Genomic DNA, 15,160 nt, shown 5'->3' on the forward strand with positions numbered 1-15,160 from the left:
ATTCAGCAAGCATTCATTAAGGAATGTCAACTGTACAAGGCTCAATTAGTCTCTTAGTTATTGTGTGTGCTTCTCTAGCCAATTGATGATAATTTATGCATAAATTGCTTTGGTGGCTTTATTTCTACTTTTTAAAGCTGTAACAAACAATTTTTGGATTTAAAGAGCTTATCCCATCTATGTTTAAAATACTGAATTCTTTTTTCTACAATCTCTAAGTGACTGAATGCAAAATAATGTTACAATTTAACTAGTACCATAATATTATCTACAAATGTGTCACATGACACAGTAGGGTAAATTATTACCATCTATAAAGCTGAGAGAAATAGTCTTCATCATATTTTAATTTACAGTTTTGTAGTTTTTAGGAGTATAGTCCTTGCTTCCTTGAATCAGCATCTTGAGAAACGGTTGGAATAGCTATGGGTTGAGAAATTCTTTTAGTCTCCCTTTTGTAAGCCAATAACCCATCTCTAAGTATAAGAAAAATATATTATAAATAAGACTTTTGTCAGTATACAATCTTACTTAATTCTAAAATAAGCTTCAGATAAAATATAAAAATTTAGAAGTTTCTGAAATTTTTAAAAATTATAACCACTAAATAAGGAAAATAAAGTGTACTTACTTCCTGTGTAGGTATTAGGGAAACTCTGGATTTTTAAAACTGATTTGGTGAATAATAAAAAGGTTACAGAGATTATTACAGTTATAATCATCGATAGCTGGTAAGAAAACAGTAGAAGTAATGAAAACAAACTTAGTTGTGTGTGTATATATATATATATGTGTGTATATATATACACCCATATTTATACTCTAAACCTATTACCTTAGAAAATTCTGGAAAACACAAGAATGTACACATTGACTGTCAGAAGAATGATATCATCATATATCATATAGCCTCTGGCAAACATTATATACTTCTGAGAGAATGAGAGTGAAAAAAGCAAACAGTGTTTTGACCTCACAGAGTCCACCTCAGTGCAGATCCCAAGACTGAGAAGCTTGTCCCACAGCCAGAGCAGGTCCCTTTCTAGAGATAGGACAAGACAGAGATCACTGTCCTAGGAGGGAAATCACAGCTGTCCCAATCCTTCCATAGGTCTCGTGGCCCATCTAGGTCAAATGAAAGGCAATAGGAGATCAGTTTGCAAAAGGAGTGGTGTACAAGAAATAACATCACTTGACAGGACTACAAACAGAAAATTCAAATTTGGTTTGAGACATCATAAGTTTGGTGCATTTTTAAGATGTTTCAGCTGTTCACATGCATTTGTCCTAGAACAGTGATGCACATAAAGATGCAATTCTCTATGGTTTGAAATGGATCATATGAGGCATGCGATCTCAACAATTGTTACTTTATGATGTTACTTAAGCAAAATTGAATTTGCATTGAAATTTATCTGGTCTTCCATAGACTGATAATAAACCTCCAACTCCAGCCCAGTGTGGAAATGAAACTGGCCAAAATTGAACTTAAGACTTACATTTTCCCACAGCTTGGATATGCAGTTGTAGTTGAACAAGCAGTCTTCAAAACACTGCCATGAACAGAAGCAAGCAGGTAAAAAATGGAAGCGCATTAAACTAGATAAAGGTTGTAAAAAAAATCCAAGTAGTCTTCACACTGGGCAGAGGTTGTCCAGTTGGTATAGCATCTAAGAAGTTTCAAGAAAGTTTGTTTACCTTTGCTTTAGGTCATAAGTTTCTTAGCGGTTGCTGTATATGAATACATAGCTCTTTATAACACTCTTCTTTGGGAAATTTGAGACTATTCAGAATTCCAGTGTCCTGCCAGTTTAAGGATACATTGCAGCTTCTGGTACCCCAGGCATTCTCTGCCTGTCATTACATGACCATATTCTCCCTGTGTCTGCCGTAACATTTTCACAGTTTTCACCCATAGTGTTTATTGAATTAGTGATATTACTGTGCTATCTTCCACATAAACCTTCATCCAGGGCCTGGAAACTTTTCACTGTTAGCCAGGAAGACCTGTGTGTTAGAGCTGGTCATGTCAGTCATCACTTTCTTAGAACATTAACTATATTTCAAACATTAAGTTAGAATGGCTACACAAATGGATGTAGACACCATGCAAACAAGTTGTATTCTGAGCTAGAAATTAAATGATATGTTAAGGCATTTCACGTGATCTTAAAATAGTAAGAGGAGTGTAAATACCTAAGAGACCTTAGAGAAGACACAGCCATTTGAAATTAATATGAAGCCTTTGTTTGATTATATTACTATACTTATCATTTTTTTTCCTAAACACAGACAGATTCATGAAAAACAGCAGGATCTAAGGGATAACAAAATCCTGCACAGAAATATTTTTAAAAAGGACATTCAACAACAAATCTAGAAAGCTGTCCTTTTCATTCTCTTTTGAGTGCTCTGCTTAACAAAAGCCTGACCATCAGAGTTTTATCAGGAGGGGAAGTCAGCTGGGAAACCAAGGGTTCCTTAGTCAATTCTTAATTATTCCATAGCTGAAAACTTGATTCCCAGATTATCAATGATTAAACTTTCTTCTTCCTCTGGATTTCAGGCCTTTGGTCATTTTGCTGCTCTCCCACTACCAGTGGGCTAAAGTGAGATAATACAAAGGGTAAGGAATCCATTTTCATATGTTAATGAATCTACTGGTGGATAGGAAGGTGAGATGGGACTTAATAATTATTTATGGATTTCATGTATTTCAGAGAATCCTGACCACCGTAAAGTTAGCTATAGTTCATTGTTTTAATGCTAGTTATTTATTATTGTATGAGAGCTAGGTGTTACATTAAAAGAAAAAGAAAAAGGAACACACATTGCCTGAAAGCTTACAAGCTAAATTAAGGAGCCAATCATGGGAAAAATTAGAAACTTTGAAGACTCTGGAGTATTTATAGAAAAAGCTTCTAGATCCCTGCACTAAGCCATCTAATTCTTCCAATTCTGATATTCCATGCAACTATGAAATTAATTTAATAATAAAATTATTCACTTACAATTGCACCATTTGACATTCCCACCAGCAATGTATGGGGTTCCACTTTCTTCATATCCTTGGCCAACATCCTTACTTTCTGTCTTTTTCATTGTAGCCCTCCTTGTGAGTGTGAGGTGCTATCTCCCAGTGGTTTTCATTTGCATTTGCCTCATGGCTAATGATGTTGAGCATCTTTTTATTTTTAATTAAAGTTTATTGGGGTAACAATTGTTAGTAAAGTTACATAGATTTCAGGTGTACAATTCTGTATTACATCATCTATAAATCCCATTGTGTGTTCATCACCCAGAGTCAGTTCTCCTTCCATCACCATATATTTGACCCCGTTTACCCTCTTCGAGAGCCCCCCTACCCCCTTACCCTCTGGTAACCACTAAACTATAGTCTACGTCTATGAGTTTTGTTGAGCATCTTTTCATGTACTTATTGGTCATTTGTCTTTGCAAATTTTCTGCTCGAATCTTGTCCCCATTTTTTTAAATTGGGTTATTAGATTTTTTTTTTGAGTTGTAAGTATACTTACATATTATTTATATCTTCTGGATACAGTCCCGTATCAGATATAACTTACAAATATTTTCTCCCATTCTAAGGGTCTTTTCACTTTTTTGATGGTGTCTTTTGAAGCACAAAAGTTGTTAATTTTGATGTTCAATTTATTTATTTTCTCTTATGTGGCTTGTGCTATTGATGTCACATCTAAGAAACCTAACCTAAGGTCATGAACTTACTGTATTTTCTTCTAAGAATTTTATAGTTTTAGTTTCTACCTTTATGTTTATGATCTACCTTGAGTGTATTTTTATGTTTATGATTTACTTTGAGTCTATTTTAGATGGTGTGGAAGAGTTTACCTTAATATTTTTGTTTCAGCACTATTTGTTGAAGTTAATATCCTTTCCCCCCTGAATCATCTTGGAACCCTTTTCAGAAATCAGTTGGCCATAAATGCAATGGTTTATTTCTGAATTGTCAATTCCACTGATTTATATTTCCATTCTTATGCAAATACCACACAGAATCCTCCAACTTTGTTTTTATTGCCTATTTTCCATGGCTAGAACCTCCAATACCATAGTGAATAGAAGTGGTAAGAGCAAATATTCTTGTCTCATTCGCGATGTTAGAACATAATTCAGTCATTCATCATTAAGTATGATGTTAACCGAGTTTTTCGTAGATGGCTCTTATCAAGTTGAAAAGGCTTCCTTGAACACTTAGTTTTTATTACGCTTTTTTTCTCATGAAAGGGTGTTGGATTTTGTTAAATACTTTTTCTGCATCTATTAAAATGATATTTTTTGTCCTTTATTACTAGTGTATTACATTGATTTTTGGGTGTTACATTAATCTTGCATCCCTGGACGTGGATATGCTGCCTAATCCCTTTAAAATGTTGCTAGATTTAGTTTGCTAGTGTTTTGTTGAGGATATCTGTATCTCTATATAGTGCACTAGTTTTCTTGTGATGTCTTTGGTTTTTCCATCAGGATACTAGTCTCATAGAATGAGTTGGGAAGAATTCCCTCTTCTATTTTTTGGAAAAGTTTGTGAAGTACTGGTATTAATACTTCTTTAAATGTTTGAAAAAATTCAGTGGTAAAGCCATCGAAACCTGGGCTTTTTTTGGTGGGTAGTTTTTTGATAAGTAACAATCTCTACTTGTTATAGACCCATTCGGTTTGGCTATTTCTTATGTTAGTTTTGGTAGTTTGTATCTTTCTAAGAATTTGTCCATTTCATCTCAGTTACCTAATTTGTTGGCATACAGTTGTCAATAGTCTTTTAGTCTTTTTTACTTGTGTAAGATTGGTAGTGAGATCCACTCTTTCATTCATTTTACTAATTTGAGTCTTTATTATCTAGTTACTTGCCAGTCTGTTAAAATATGAAACAATTTTCTTGACCTTTCCAAAGAACTAACTTGTGGTTTTGCTAATTTCCTCTATTGATTTTATTTTCTCTATTTCACTAATTTTTGCTCTAATCTTTCTTTCCTTCTGCTTGCTTTGGGATTAGCTTGCTTTTCTTTTTCTAGTTTCTCAAAGCAGATTAGGTTATTAAACTGATAAGAACAGGGACTACACTTGATCTTAGCCAAAAGGCCGAGAAGCGATGAGGTTAGGTTATTGATTTGAGATGTCCTTTGTTTTTAAATATAGGCATTTACAGCTAGAAGCTTACCTCTATTGACAGCGTTAGCTGCATCCCACACATTTTTTCCATTCATCTCAAAGTATCTTCTAGTTTCCCTTGTGATTTCTTCTTTAACCCATAAAGTGTGTTGTTTAATTTCCTTCTGGAGTCTCCAACTTTTCTACATCACTGATTTCTAATATCATTTTTATCGTGACCAGAGACATTGTGTATGAGTTCAATCTTTTAAAATTTATTGAGACTTGTTTTGTGTCCCAGCGTATGGTCTATCCTGAAGAATGTTCCATGTGCACTTATGCAGCATGTGTGTTCTGCTATTCAAGTCTTCTATTTCATTGCTGATCTTTCATTGCTTGCGTAGTTGTTCTATCCATTATTGAATGTGGGGCCTTGAAATCTCCCACTATTAATGTTGAATTCTCTATTTTTTCCATTATTTCTCAGCTTTTGTTTCATCTATCCTGATGGGTTCTTATATGCATGTTTAAAATTGTTCTATCTTCCTGACGGACTGAATCTTTAATCATTATGAAATGTCCCTTTTTATCTTTAGTAACATTTGTTTAAAAATTAATTTTGTTTGATATTAGTATAGACACTCCAACTCCTTTATGATTTGGTGATTGCATAGTATATACACTTTCCATCTTTTTTACTTTCAACATATTTGTATCTTTGAATATGTAGTGCTTCTTCTATAGATAGCATATCTGTTGAATCAAGATAGATATTTTTTCATTCAATTGAATATCTTTTATTGTAGCTACCTAAGGGTTGCACTTGGGTCAGCATAAGGTACTTATTGGTCAGAACCATTTTTACTCTTTACTATTGGATGTGTGTGCTTGGTGGCTGCTAACATAGTTCAGGTAGTTTACTTTTTGACTGATGCTCAGCAGGGACTAGTAGCTTAGTGGTTCTTTCTGTGTTCTGAGAAGGCATGGCCTTGGACATATGCACAGTCTTCCAGATTGCCAGGGATGAGTGATTTTATTTTTAAGCCTGTGTTTCTAGCTGTCACTTCTGGGTCAGAGCAACTTATTGGTCAGTGTTTGGCCAAGTTTCTTTCGCCAGCAAAGCTTCTGCCCTGTGTTGATGGGTCTGCAAGTGTTGGGAAATGCTTTTAAGTCTGTCCCACATTCTGCACTGATCTTCGTAAATGGGTATGACCCAGCACATGCACACAACTTTTTCAACCCCGAGTTGACTGTGCTCCCAGGAGGGCTGTTTGGCTCCCTGTAGGGTTCTATTAAACTTGGCTGCTCTGCTTGCACTAGCTCCTCCTAATTGCTCTCCACCAAGATCTCCATTGTTTTTAATAATGTCCTTAGGGATGGAGTTCTCCATGCTCTGTTTCAAATGAAGTTAGTCCCGAGATGGAGCGGGGGAAGTCTTTGCCCTCATCACATACATGCGGCCTTGGAAAGAACCAGAGCTGGGCACTGGGGTTCCAGAGTGAAACTACCACTCTTCAACTGGGCACCGGGGCTTGGTGGCAGTCCCTGGTATTCTGTTTTCCTCTCCTTGAGTGAAACCTCCAACATTTGAGTCAGCTGGGGTGAAAGAAATCATGGCCCCCAGTACTTTCAGCGTGCATATGGAGCAGTGTGTCCACCCTAAGAGTGAGGGCTGAGGATGGGAGGAATCTGCAGTCCTCTTGGCTGTGTCTACCTGGAACAGTTTCTGCACCACAGGGTTTGGGGATGGGAGGGGAGAGAAATGCAGGCAGCTACCTCTGCCAGGGGGTGAAACCATAGCCCGAGTGGAAGCTGGGGAAAGAGGAAGCCCTACCCTCCTCAACATCTTCACTACACCTGCCAGAACAGAGCACCCAGGGTAGAACTTCTGTAACATACACCTGATGGGGTGAAGAGTGTGCTGGTGATTCCTTAAATGCCACAGACTCTTGCTGTTCTTCTTGAGATTTACTAGGTTTTGTTGAATAAATATTTCTCCATTTGCTATATGCTCTTTAGACAATTTATAGAGACTAAATGATTGTTTTTTGAAAAGATAATTTTTAGTTAAATTGTTCTTTTGCTAGAGAGAGGATCCACTGAACTTCTTACTTCACCACTCTTGGACTTTCACTCTCCAAAACACAGTTGGCCCTTGAACAGATTTGAACTATGTGGATCAACTTATACATGGATTGTTTTGTTCAAGAGTCAACTACGTTTTTGAACATAACTTTTGAGTGGAAATATGGTCCAGCAAAAACAGAAATGGACTGGGTGTCAGGAACCAGGATTTTCATTTCAACTTGGCCTCTAGCAAGTTCAGTGACTTCTTCTGAAGTTCAGTTCCCGCATTTGTAGAATGAGGAAATTGTATGAAAGGACCTCTAAATTCCTTCCAAGCCTAAAATCTTATTTTATGAAATAGAAATTAAATAGAAACTCATCAGTGAAAAACATTCTACCACCACTGTGTGAGAACAGGAAATATAGAAATAATCCACTGCCTTTTTTAAGCCAAAAAATGTTCCAACCTGTTTGTAATTAGAATGCATACTTAAAATCCAACTCCCCCTAGCTAGTCAAAATGCTAGTTTAATGCATGGCTTGCTGTCAAGACATTTCTCCACCCCAAAGATTTCATTCTTGATCATTACAGCTGAGAAACAGGGAGCAACACAATGTTGCCTTTCACTGATTGGTCATCAAAAATATGACAGCTTAATTCTAAGTGAAAGCAGTATAATTTGCTACCATTTTACCCATATTATAAGCTCTGCAAGCAATTACTTTCTCTCTGAGACAATTCCAAGTTTTCACCTTCTGTAAAAGGTTGCAAAAGGCCACACTCCCAGAGTGACCATTAATTATCTGTACTTATTCTGAGTGTGTCAATAGCAAAATATCAGTTCTCCCTATACACTGCAGAAAAGAACTGCTTCAATGGGACACCCATTGCTAGTTACAAAGATATATTGTTTATTTAGTACTGATTATCTGCACAGATTGCTATAACAATAAAACTGTAAAGGACCTCTCTCACTGAGTCATTTTGTCTTAACTAATCAGTTTTAACTAGTTTATTTGACTTAATATTGTCACCTAATATACCGTTTACATTCCAACTCTATATACTCAAAGTAGGGAGAAGGGGCCTTTCTATAACTTAAGAAAGTTGCCATTGCAAACATATTGAAATGCTTCCAACTGCTAATCCACAACAGAATGTGCCATGATAAAGCTACAAGGTAAGAGAGTTATGAATATACACGGACACATCCACCAATTAGGAAGGATAGGAGCAAGATGGCAGTCTGGGCAAAGTGATCCAGAAACAAGGAATCATACCATCTTTAAATATCTGGCCTTTAATGCAAAACACATTTTTAAATTAGCCATCTTCACAAACTGAACTTTGTCAATATCTAAGGGAAAAGGCAAAATATTTATTTTAAGGTAAAAATCCCTACAGATGAAAAGTAAAGGCATATTTTGGGTTTATCCAAATGCTAAGGCTTTTTTCTGATTCTAAGAAATGACCCTCAATTTCCAAATGAGCCCATCTGCTCACCAAGATATTTCTATGATAAAAACCTCCAAGAAGGCATCTGGCCCAGTTTTTATGATCCCAAATTACCTTGGTTTCAATTTAATTTTTGTAAATTGGGATTCCCTTAGGAAGAAAGCAAATTTTTTAATCTTTAAAATAATGGGATATAAGAAACAAAACCCTATCATCTTGCTCCATTTTCAGAGCCCATATTCTAAAACTGTACGTTATTCATCTCAATACACTAAAAATTATGTTGCAGCTCTGACTTAGAAATGTATACACTTTATCCTTTGTGTATGTAATATTGTAATGCAATTGTAATAAATGTCCTTTTTCTTGTAATTTCTTCTGAGTGAATCATCCTAAAAAGCTTTCCTTTCATTTTAATTCATCTATTATTTCACTGTATGGAACCATCTTAAGATAATGTTAAGAGTTAAGACAAAAATATTTAACTCACTTATAGCCCTTACAAAAACTATGTGTTTCAGGTAACTTAAGTTTTTATTAGCTGAAAATACTGGTTTATGACCATAATGACCCAATGGTCCAGAAAACACCTCCAATCATGTGAAAAAGAATCGCTTCAGATCACATAGTGGGGAAATTATCCCCACCCTAAAAATATTCCTATCCTTCTTTGACTAAATGTTTCCCATGTCACAGGATCACTTATTTATTCACAATTAAAATGAATATTACTAATGGTTACGTCATTCTTACCTGCTTGATTATGCAACTAAGCTAAATCTTTTCCATCAGCATCATTAGAAATGTACAGAAGGAACTAACAGAAGCAAAATTTCTATCTAGACTGACTACATTTCTAGCAACACAGGTGATTTATTCAAAGGAAGTGCTTTTATTTTTCCCTTAGAAGAGCACTAATGTCTGTGGCTTCAGAGGAAGGTATGTCCAAAGAAAAAAACCCATTTTGCAGTTGATTACCTATCTCAGTGTTAACTACAACTTCAAAAGCAAGAGAGTACTACTTACTCGGGAGTCAAAGACTGACTGTGAGATAGTGGCTTCAAGCTACTTATCAAATTGCCTTTACATAACAAAATTGTACACCTGAGTTAGATAAGTTTAGATATCTTCCTACCAATGACGATGTAAAACAGAAAAAACCATCCGTCTCACCCATTCCAAATTATCATTTAAAACACATTAAAACCATAAACCAGTAAAATAAATACTTTAAGACCTTTTCTGAGAAATAAAACCTCATTACACACAGTCATGTAGTTGGTCATTAGTTACACAGTTTTTCAAACTGAATGATTACTACCAAATTAATGCAAATTCAAATTATAAAAGAGAGGCGCTTTCTAAGTGAATACATACCAACATCTTAGTAACTAATTCTAGCAGGTAAAACCTGATTATTTCATTTGTGTTCCTCCTTGTTCAGCAATTTAAATTGCCGAAAAGGGAAGGGAAGAACTTGTAATAAAGTAATTCTGAAGTGTCAATACAGATTAGAGCCCTGATCATCGAGCCCTGTCCTAGTTACCTAAAGAGTCACCATTTTAAGTGGATGTTGCTTTATACACGTGAGTACACACACACACACACACTCACACACACACGTGCAATGCACACATCTCATTTAGTTGTTTCTTTGTATAACTTCAGATAACAAAAGCAGTGCATTTTAGATGGAAATAGGAAAGGCAATTAACTTCCTAAGCTCTTTCCATCACTCCCAGTATGGCAACTCTCAAATTACATCAGCGTTTGTAAGTCTTTAAAGAGAAATATATAAATTTTTGTCCAAAACAACAAAAAAAAGCTATGAAACTCCCTACTATAATGCCTCATTTTGGTGGAAAAATAAAATTCCCACCACTAGATGATAGTTATAATGCTGGTTAATGATGAAGGACATTCTACATACAAACATGAGAATTAATGTTTTTCCTCCAAAAGGTATATAGTGTCAAGTACTTTAAAAGATGTAAGTATAGGTATCTATCATTGAAGTATTTCTGTGGGGGCAGCGAGGAAAGAGAAACAATGAACCCCATTGTCCTCTTTTTTATTTACCTTAAAAAACAGACCTTCCATCTAAATTATCAGCATAAAGGAGGTTTTAAAAACTACAAAAATTTGGAAACCAATCTGATTCATCTGGTTATGGATATGAAACGGCTATCAGGCCTCAAAAATGGGGTAAAGCCAAATAGTAACAAAAATGATGATTTGAGCATAACTGAGGCAGTAACAAGAAAATAATTTGGGGATAAATACAGATACCACATTAGATAGATTATGAAAGAAGTAAAATTCAAATCCCCTTTCAAACACATTGTATCTAAAAGAAGGAGTATAGATAATGGGAATGTAAGATTTTTTTTTTTAATAAAACACTTCTGCTTCAGTGCAAATGTGAAGTCAAAAAAAAAAAAAAGAAAGAAAAGAAAACGCCTCATGTAACTTAGCAGGAACAGTTTCCACAGCCTTTCACACTGTTGACAATTTCTTCCTGGAGTTTCTTCCTTTCCTCCTCTTTGGACATAGTTTCTTTCTTTGCATGCCATTTGGGGTTATCTTGGCTGAGCACATGACTGCTCTGTGTATGCCACATTTCTGAATAGATACTGCCAGGGGTAGCAAGCAAAGCATGGTGGGTACCACGTTCAGCTACCTTACCCTAAAAAGCAAAAACAAGAGAGACACAGAGAAAGGTCAAGTACCAGCAAAATAATAGCAAATACATAACTCAGGACTTTGAAGGGTTTTGAAGATTTGCATTCATTAAAATACCTCTCCCAATTGCTGATCTATAGTGTAAATGGGTAAAAGTGAAGTAGGAATGCCTTCCTCACTGCTGAGCTATCAGTCCAGTGAACAAACAAAAAGCTATGAAACTCCCTACGATAAAATCACTTCACTTAAAGCAAATTAACATTTTAATGCTTAATTTTTCATTCTGAAGGCAGAAAAGGTAACATTTTTTTAAGGTGGTATTTTCTGTAAATGGCAACTATTTACATCACATATACATAGGCAATTCAACACTCATACTATCTCACATTCCCAATGCCTCATTCCTCAGTTTCCTAATATCATTTGTTATATCATAAGTGTTGTTTAAATTAATATTCAGCGACCTTATTAATGACTGCATTAAGTATTACCGATTGAGCCAAGTAGGTTCTAGGATTTCAATTATTTTACCATACAATTTTTCATTCTTCCTGGACTCAGTAACTGCCTTGTTTTCATTTGCTTAATTTTCAGTGTCACTATTGGTAATGCTCTCTAAACTTTATTCCAGAATCATAAAACCCGACTGAACATTACTTTTCTCATAATCAACTATATTTGGTAATCTATTAGTTCAATTTTCCCCTCTAGATAGTCCTCTCCAGCTTTTAGGTTCTTTATCTTAAATTCTGAAATTTGATGATAATGTGTCTTGGTGGTTTTGGTCTTTTCTTTCCATTCGATGTGGTGGTTACTCCATAGGCCCTTTCAATATGGAAGCTCATACGCTGAAGTCCTGAATTATTATTTATTTGATCATTTCCTCTCCCTTTTCTAGTCAGATATCGGATTTCTTAGACCAATTCTCTCGTTTTCTTATCTTTTCTTGATTTTTTTCTCTCTTTGTTCTACTCTTTGGAAATTTCCTTGACTTTATTTAAGTAATGACATTTTTCATTTCCAAAATCTCTTGTTCTCTGCTTGTTCAGTATTTATTTACCACCCTCATTTTAAATTTTGAAATGATGCAAGAACAATGAAGGTGCATATGCTTCTCCTAATTTAGCAACTGTCAATTTTTCCATATTTGCTTTTTCTCTCTTCATCCTCTAAGTTTACACTATTTTTGCTAAATAATTTGAGAATCAGATACAGATATCATTACATTTCACCCCTAAATATTTCGCTAACATGTATCTCCTAAAAATGAAAATATTCTCCTATGTGACTGAAATACGTTATCACACCCAAGAAATTTACGTAACATAGAGTCTATATTTCCTCCATTGTCCCAATAATGTTCTTTATATGTATTTTTTCCATCCAGGATTCAATCAGGATCAACACATTGAATTTATAAGTTTCTGGGTCTTTGTGGGTGTGTGTGACACTGACATTTTTAAAACATCCAGGCTTCTTTTTCTTTTTATAGATTTTATTGGGGAAATGGAACAGGACTTTATTGGGGAACAGCGTGTACTGTTCCAGGACTTTTTTTTTTCCAAGTCAAGTTGTTGTCCTTTCAATCTTAGTTGTGGATGGTGCCGTTCAGCTTCAAGTTGTTGTCCTTTCAGTCTTAGTTGTGGAGGGCGCAGCTCAGTGCCAGGTCCAGTTGCCGTTGCTAGTTGCAGGGGGCAGAGCCCACCATCCCTTGCGGGAGTCGAACCGGCAACCTTGTGGTTGAGAGCCCACTGGACCATGTGGGAATCGAACCGGCAGCCTTCGGAGTTAGGATCATGGAGCTCTAACCACCTGAGCCACCGGGCCGGCCCCAGGCTTGTTTTTTTTAAAGAATACCCTTCACGTTGTATTTGTCTAGCTGTTCCTGATTATTAGATCCAAGCTAAATGTTTTTGCTAGAAATACCGTATAGGTGATAATGTATTCTCAGTACATTACATCAGGAGGTACATGATGTCAATTTGCTCCACAATTAATGATACTAAGTTTGATCACTTGGGTAAGGTAGTGTCTACCAGATTTCTCTATTTTAAACGTACTTATTCTCTTTGTAATTAATAGGTAATCTATAGGTTAAACTTTCAAACTATTAATATTCTATTCTCTAATTCTTTTTCACTATATGGTTTTAGCAACCAATGATGATCCTTACCTAAATCAATTATTACAATGGTTGTTGAAAAATGTGACTTTCTAAATTTATCATTTGTTCATCGTTTGTCTTAATGAGAAACAGCATTTAGTGCCGAAGACCTACTTGGACCTCATTGTTTCTAGGCCTTTTCAGTGAATAGAGTTAGCATTATACCCTCTAGGTCCATCCATGTTGTCACAAATTGTAAGATGCTTTTGAGGAACCTCCATAGTGTTTTCCATAGTGGCTGCATCAATCTGCAATCCCACCAACAGTGCACAAGGGTTCCCTTTTCTCCACATCCTCATCAACATTTGTTTGTTGATTTACTGATGATACCCATGCTGACAGGTGTGAGGTGATATCTCATCGTGGTTTTTATTTGCATTTCTCTGATTATCAGTGATGTTCATCATCTTTTCATGTGTGTTGGTCATCTGTATGTCCTCTTTGGAGAAATGTCTATTCATGTTATCTGCCCATTTTTGGATAGAATTGTTCACCCTTTTGTTATTGAGTTGTATGAGTTCCTTATATATTTTGGATATTAGCCTCTTATCAGATATATCATTTGTGAATAACCTCTCCCGTTCGGTACATACATACAATGGATAAAACCGACATCAAAGACTTTACTATTGTTTTATCCCAAGAAGAATCCTCCAATTTTTTTTTGCTGCTGAGGGAAGGAGTAATGATAGTACTAGAAATAAACAACCGATTGGCAAGGTTCTTAGAGCCAGCGGCACAAAGAGGGTCTGTGACCTAGTGTTTTTACTGGTTACTCTCTCTCCTCTTTGTTAATTTGCTTGGTAATATTCCTGTGTTCAGAGCCTCCCTGACTCAATTTGCTGACAAGTAAACACATAGCTTCTTGCAAACACTGAGAAAAGGTAATCACCAGGCTGTAGGGAGTAAGGAAGGGCCTTGGGAATGCTACTTCTTATGTAGACTTAGACTTAACATTAATACTACAAGAGACTGCTGACAGAACAAACGAAATCATATTAGTTTTAGTGGAAAATAATAATCTGTGATCTTCATAATCAAGCAATTATAGACTCATCAAATTATAAAGACATTTTAGATACAGGTGCTGTAATCATTAATAAATTAGCTCCAGTTAGAATCCAAAGCCCAGGTGGCAATGCAGTGATCTAACTAGAGATAATGTGAGCCCAATGGCATGAGGCAGGTAAGCACATGCCTTTTTATATTTATAATAAAAGGCTGTATTTGCACGACTGCATACAATTGGAAAATTTAGTAAAAAGTACAAAACAGCAGATTTTATTTCAGATTCTTAGACATCAATGAAATAATAAAGTGTATTTACAATATTTCCCATTTAAGACATACTGGTACAATCATACTGAAAAAAATCAGGTTACTTTCTAATGAATGTTGGCATTTATGCACAAACCAACAAAAGACATAGGGTCTCAAGTACACAGGTAACTTATAAAGGAAATAATATTAGGTTGGTGCAAAAGTAATTGTGGTTTAAAAGGTTAAAAATAATTGCAAAAGCCGCAATTACTTTTGCCCCAACCTAATATATATACCACAGAACTGAACACCACATAAGAAATTTTAGTGGTGTGAAAAAGTCTCTCTCAATAACCCAATATAGAAAGTATATGAGAATGCCTCTTCTGCCTTAACTCCCACTA

General features: G+C 35.6%; 2 protein-coding genes, 1 long non-coding RNA gene and 1 pseudogene across 4 annotated transcripts in view; 1 reads left to right on the top strand and 3 right to left on the bottom strand.

Annotated features, from left to right (window-relative positions):
• The window catches only part of NEXMIF (neurite extension and migration factor), a 126,630-nt gene extending 116,065 nt beyond the window's left edge, over positions 1-10,565 (bottom strand). The window contains exons 1-2 of one of the 2 annotated variants that reach the window (XM_074323233.1): positions 1,500-10,565; positions 309-1,125 (exon numbers count right to left, since the gene is read on the bottom strand). The gene's annotated coding sequence lies outside the window, so the exon portion shown is untranslated. Of the gene's footprint in view, positions 1-308 lie in introns of both variants that reach the window. The other variant, XM_074323232.1, reaches the window with a different exon arrangement.
• The window catches only part of LOC141569549 (uncharacterized), a 156,566-nt gene that overhangs the window by 66,204 nt on the left and 75,202 nt on the right, over positions 1-15,160 (top strand). The window lies entirely within an intron of this gene.
• On the bottom strand, positions 5,023-5,130 carry LOC141569797 (U2 spliceosomal RNA; annotated as a pseudogene).
• ABCB7 (ATP binding cassette subfamily B member 7) overlaps positions 10,706-15,160 on the bottom strand; it is a 50,496-nt gene continuing 46,041 nt past the window's right edge. The window contains exon 15 of the mRNA XM_019747975.2: positions 10,706-11,336. Within this exon, the coding sequence (XP_019603534.1) occupies positions 11,121-11,336 (216 nt within the window). The 3' untranslated portion in view covers positions 10,706-11,120. The remainder of the gene's footprint in view (positions 11,337-15,160) is intronic.

The sequence above is a fragment of the Rhinolophus sinicus genome, chromosome X, assembly GCF_036562045.2.
Source record: "Rhinolophus sinicus isolate RSC01 chromosome X, ASM3656204v1, whole genome shotgun sequence".
NCBI classification, from domain to species: domain Eukaryota; kingdom Metazoa; phylum Chordata; class Mammalia; order Chiroptera; family Rhinolophidae; genus Rhinolophus; species Rhinolophus sinicus.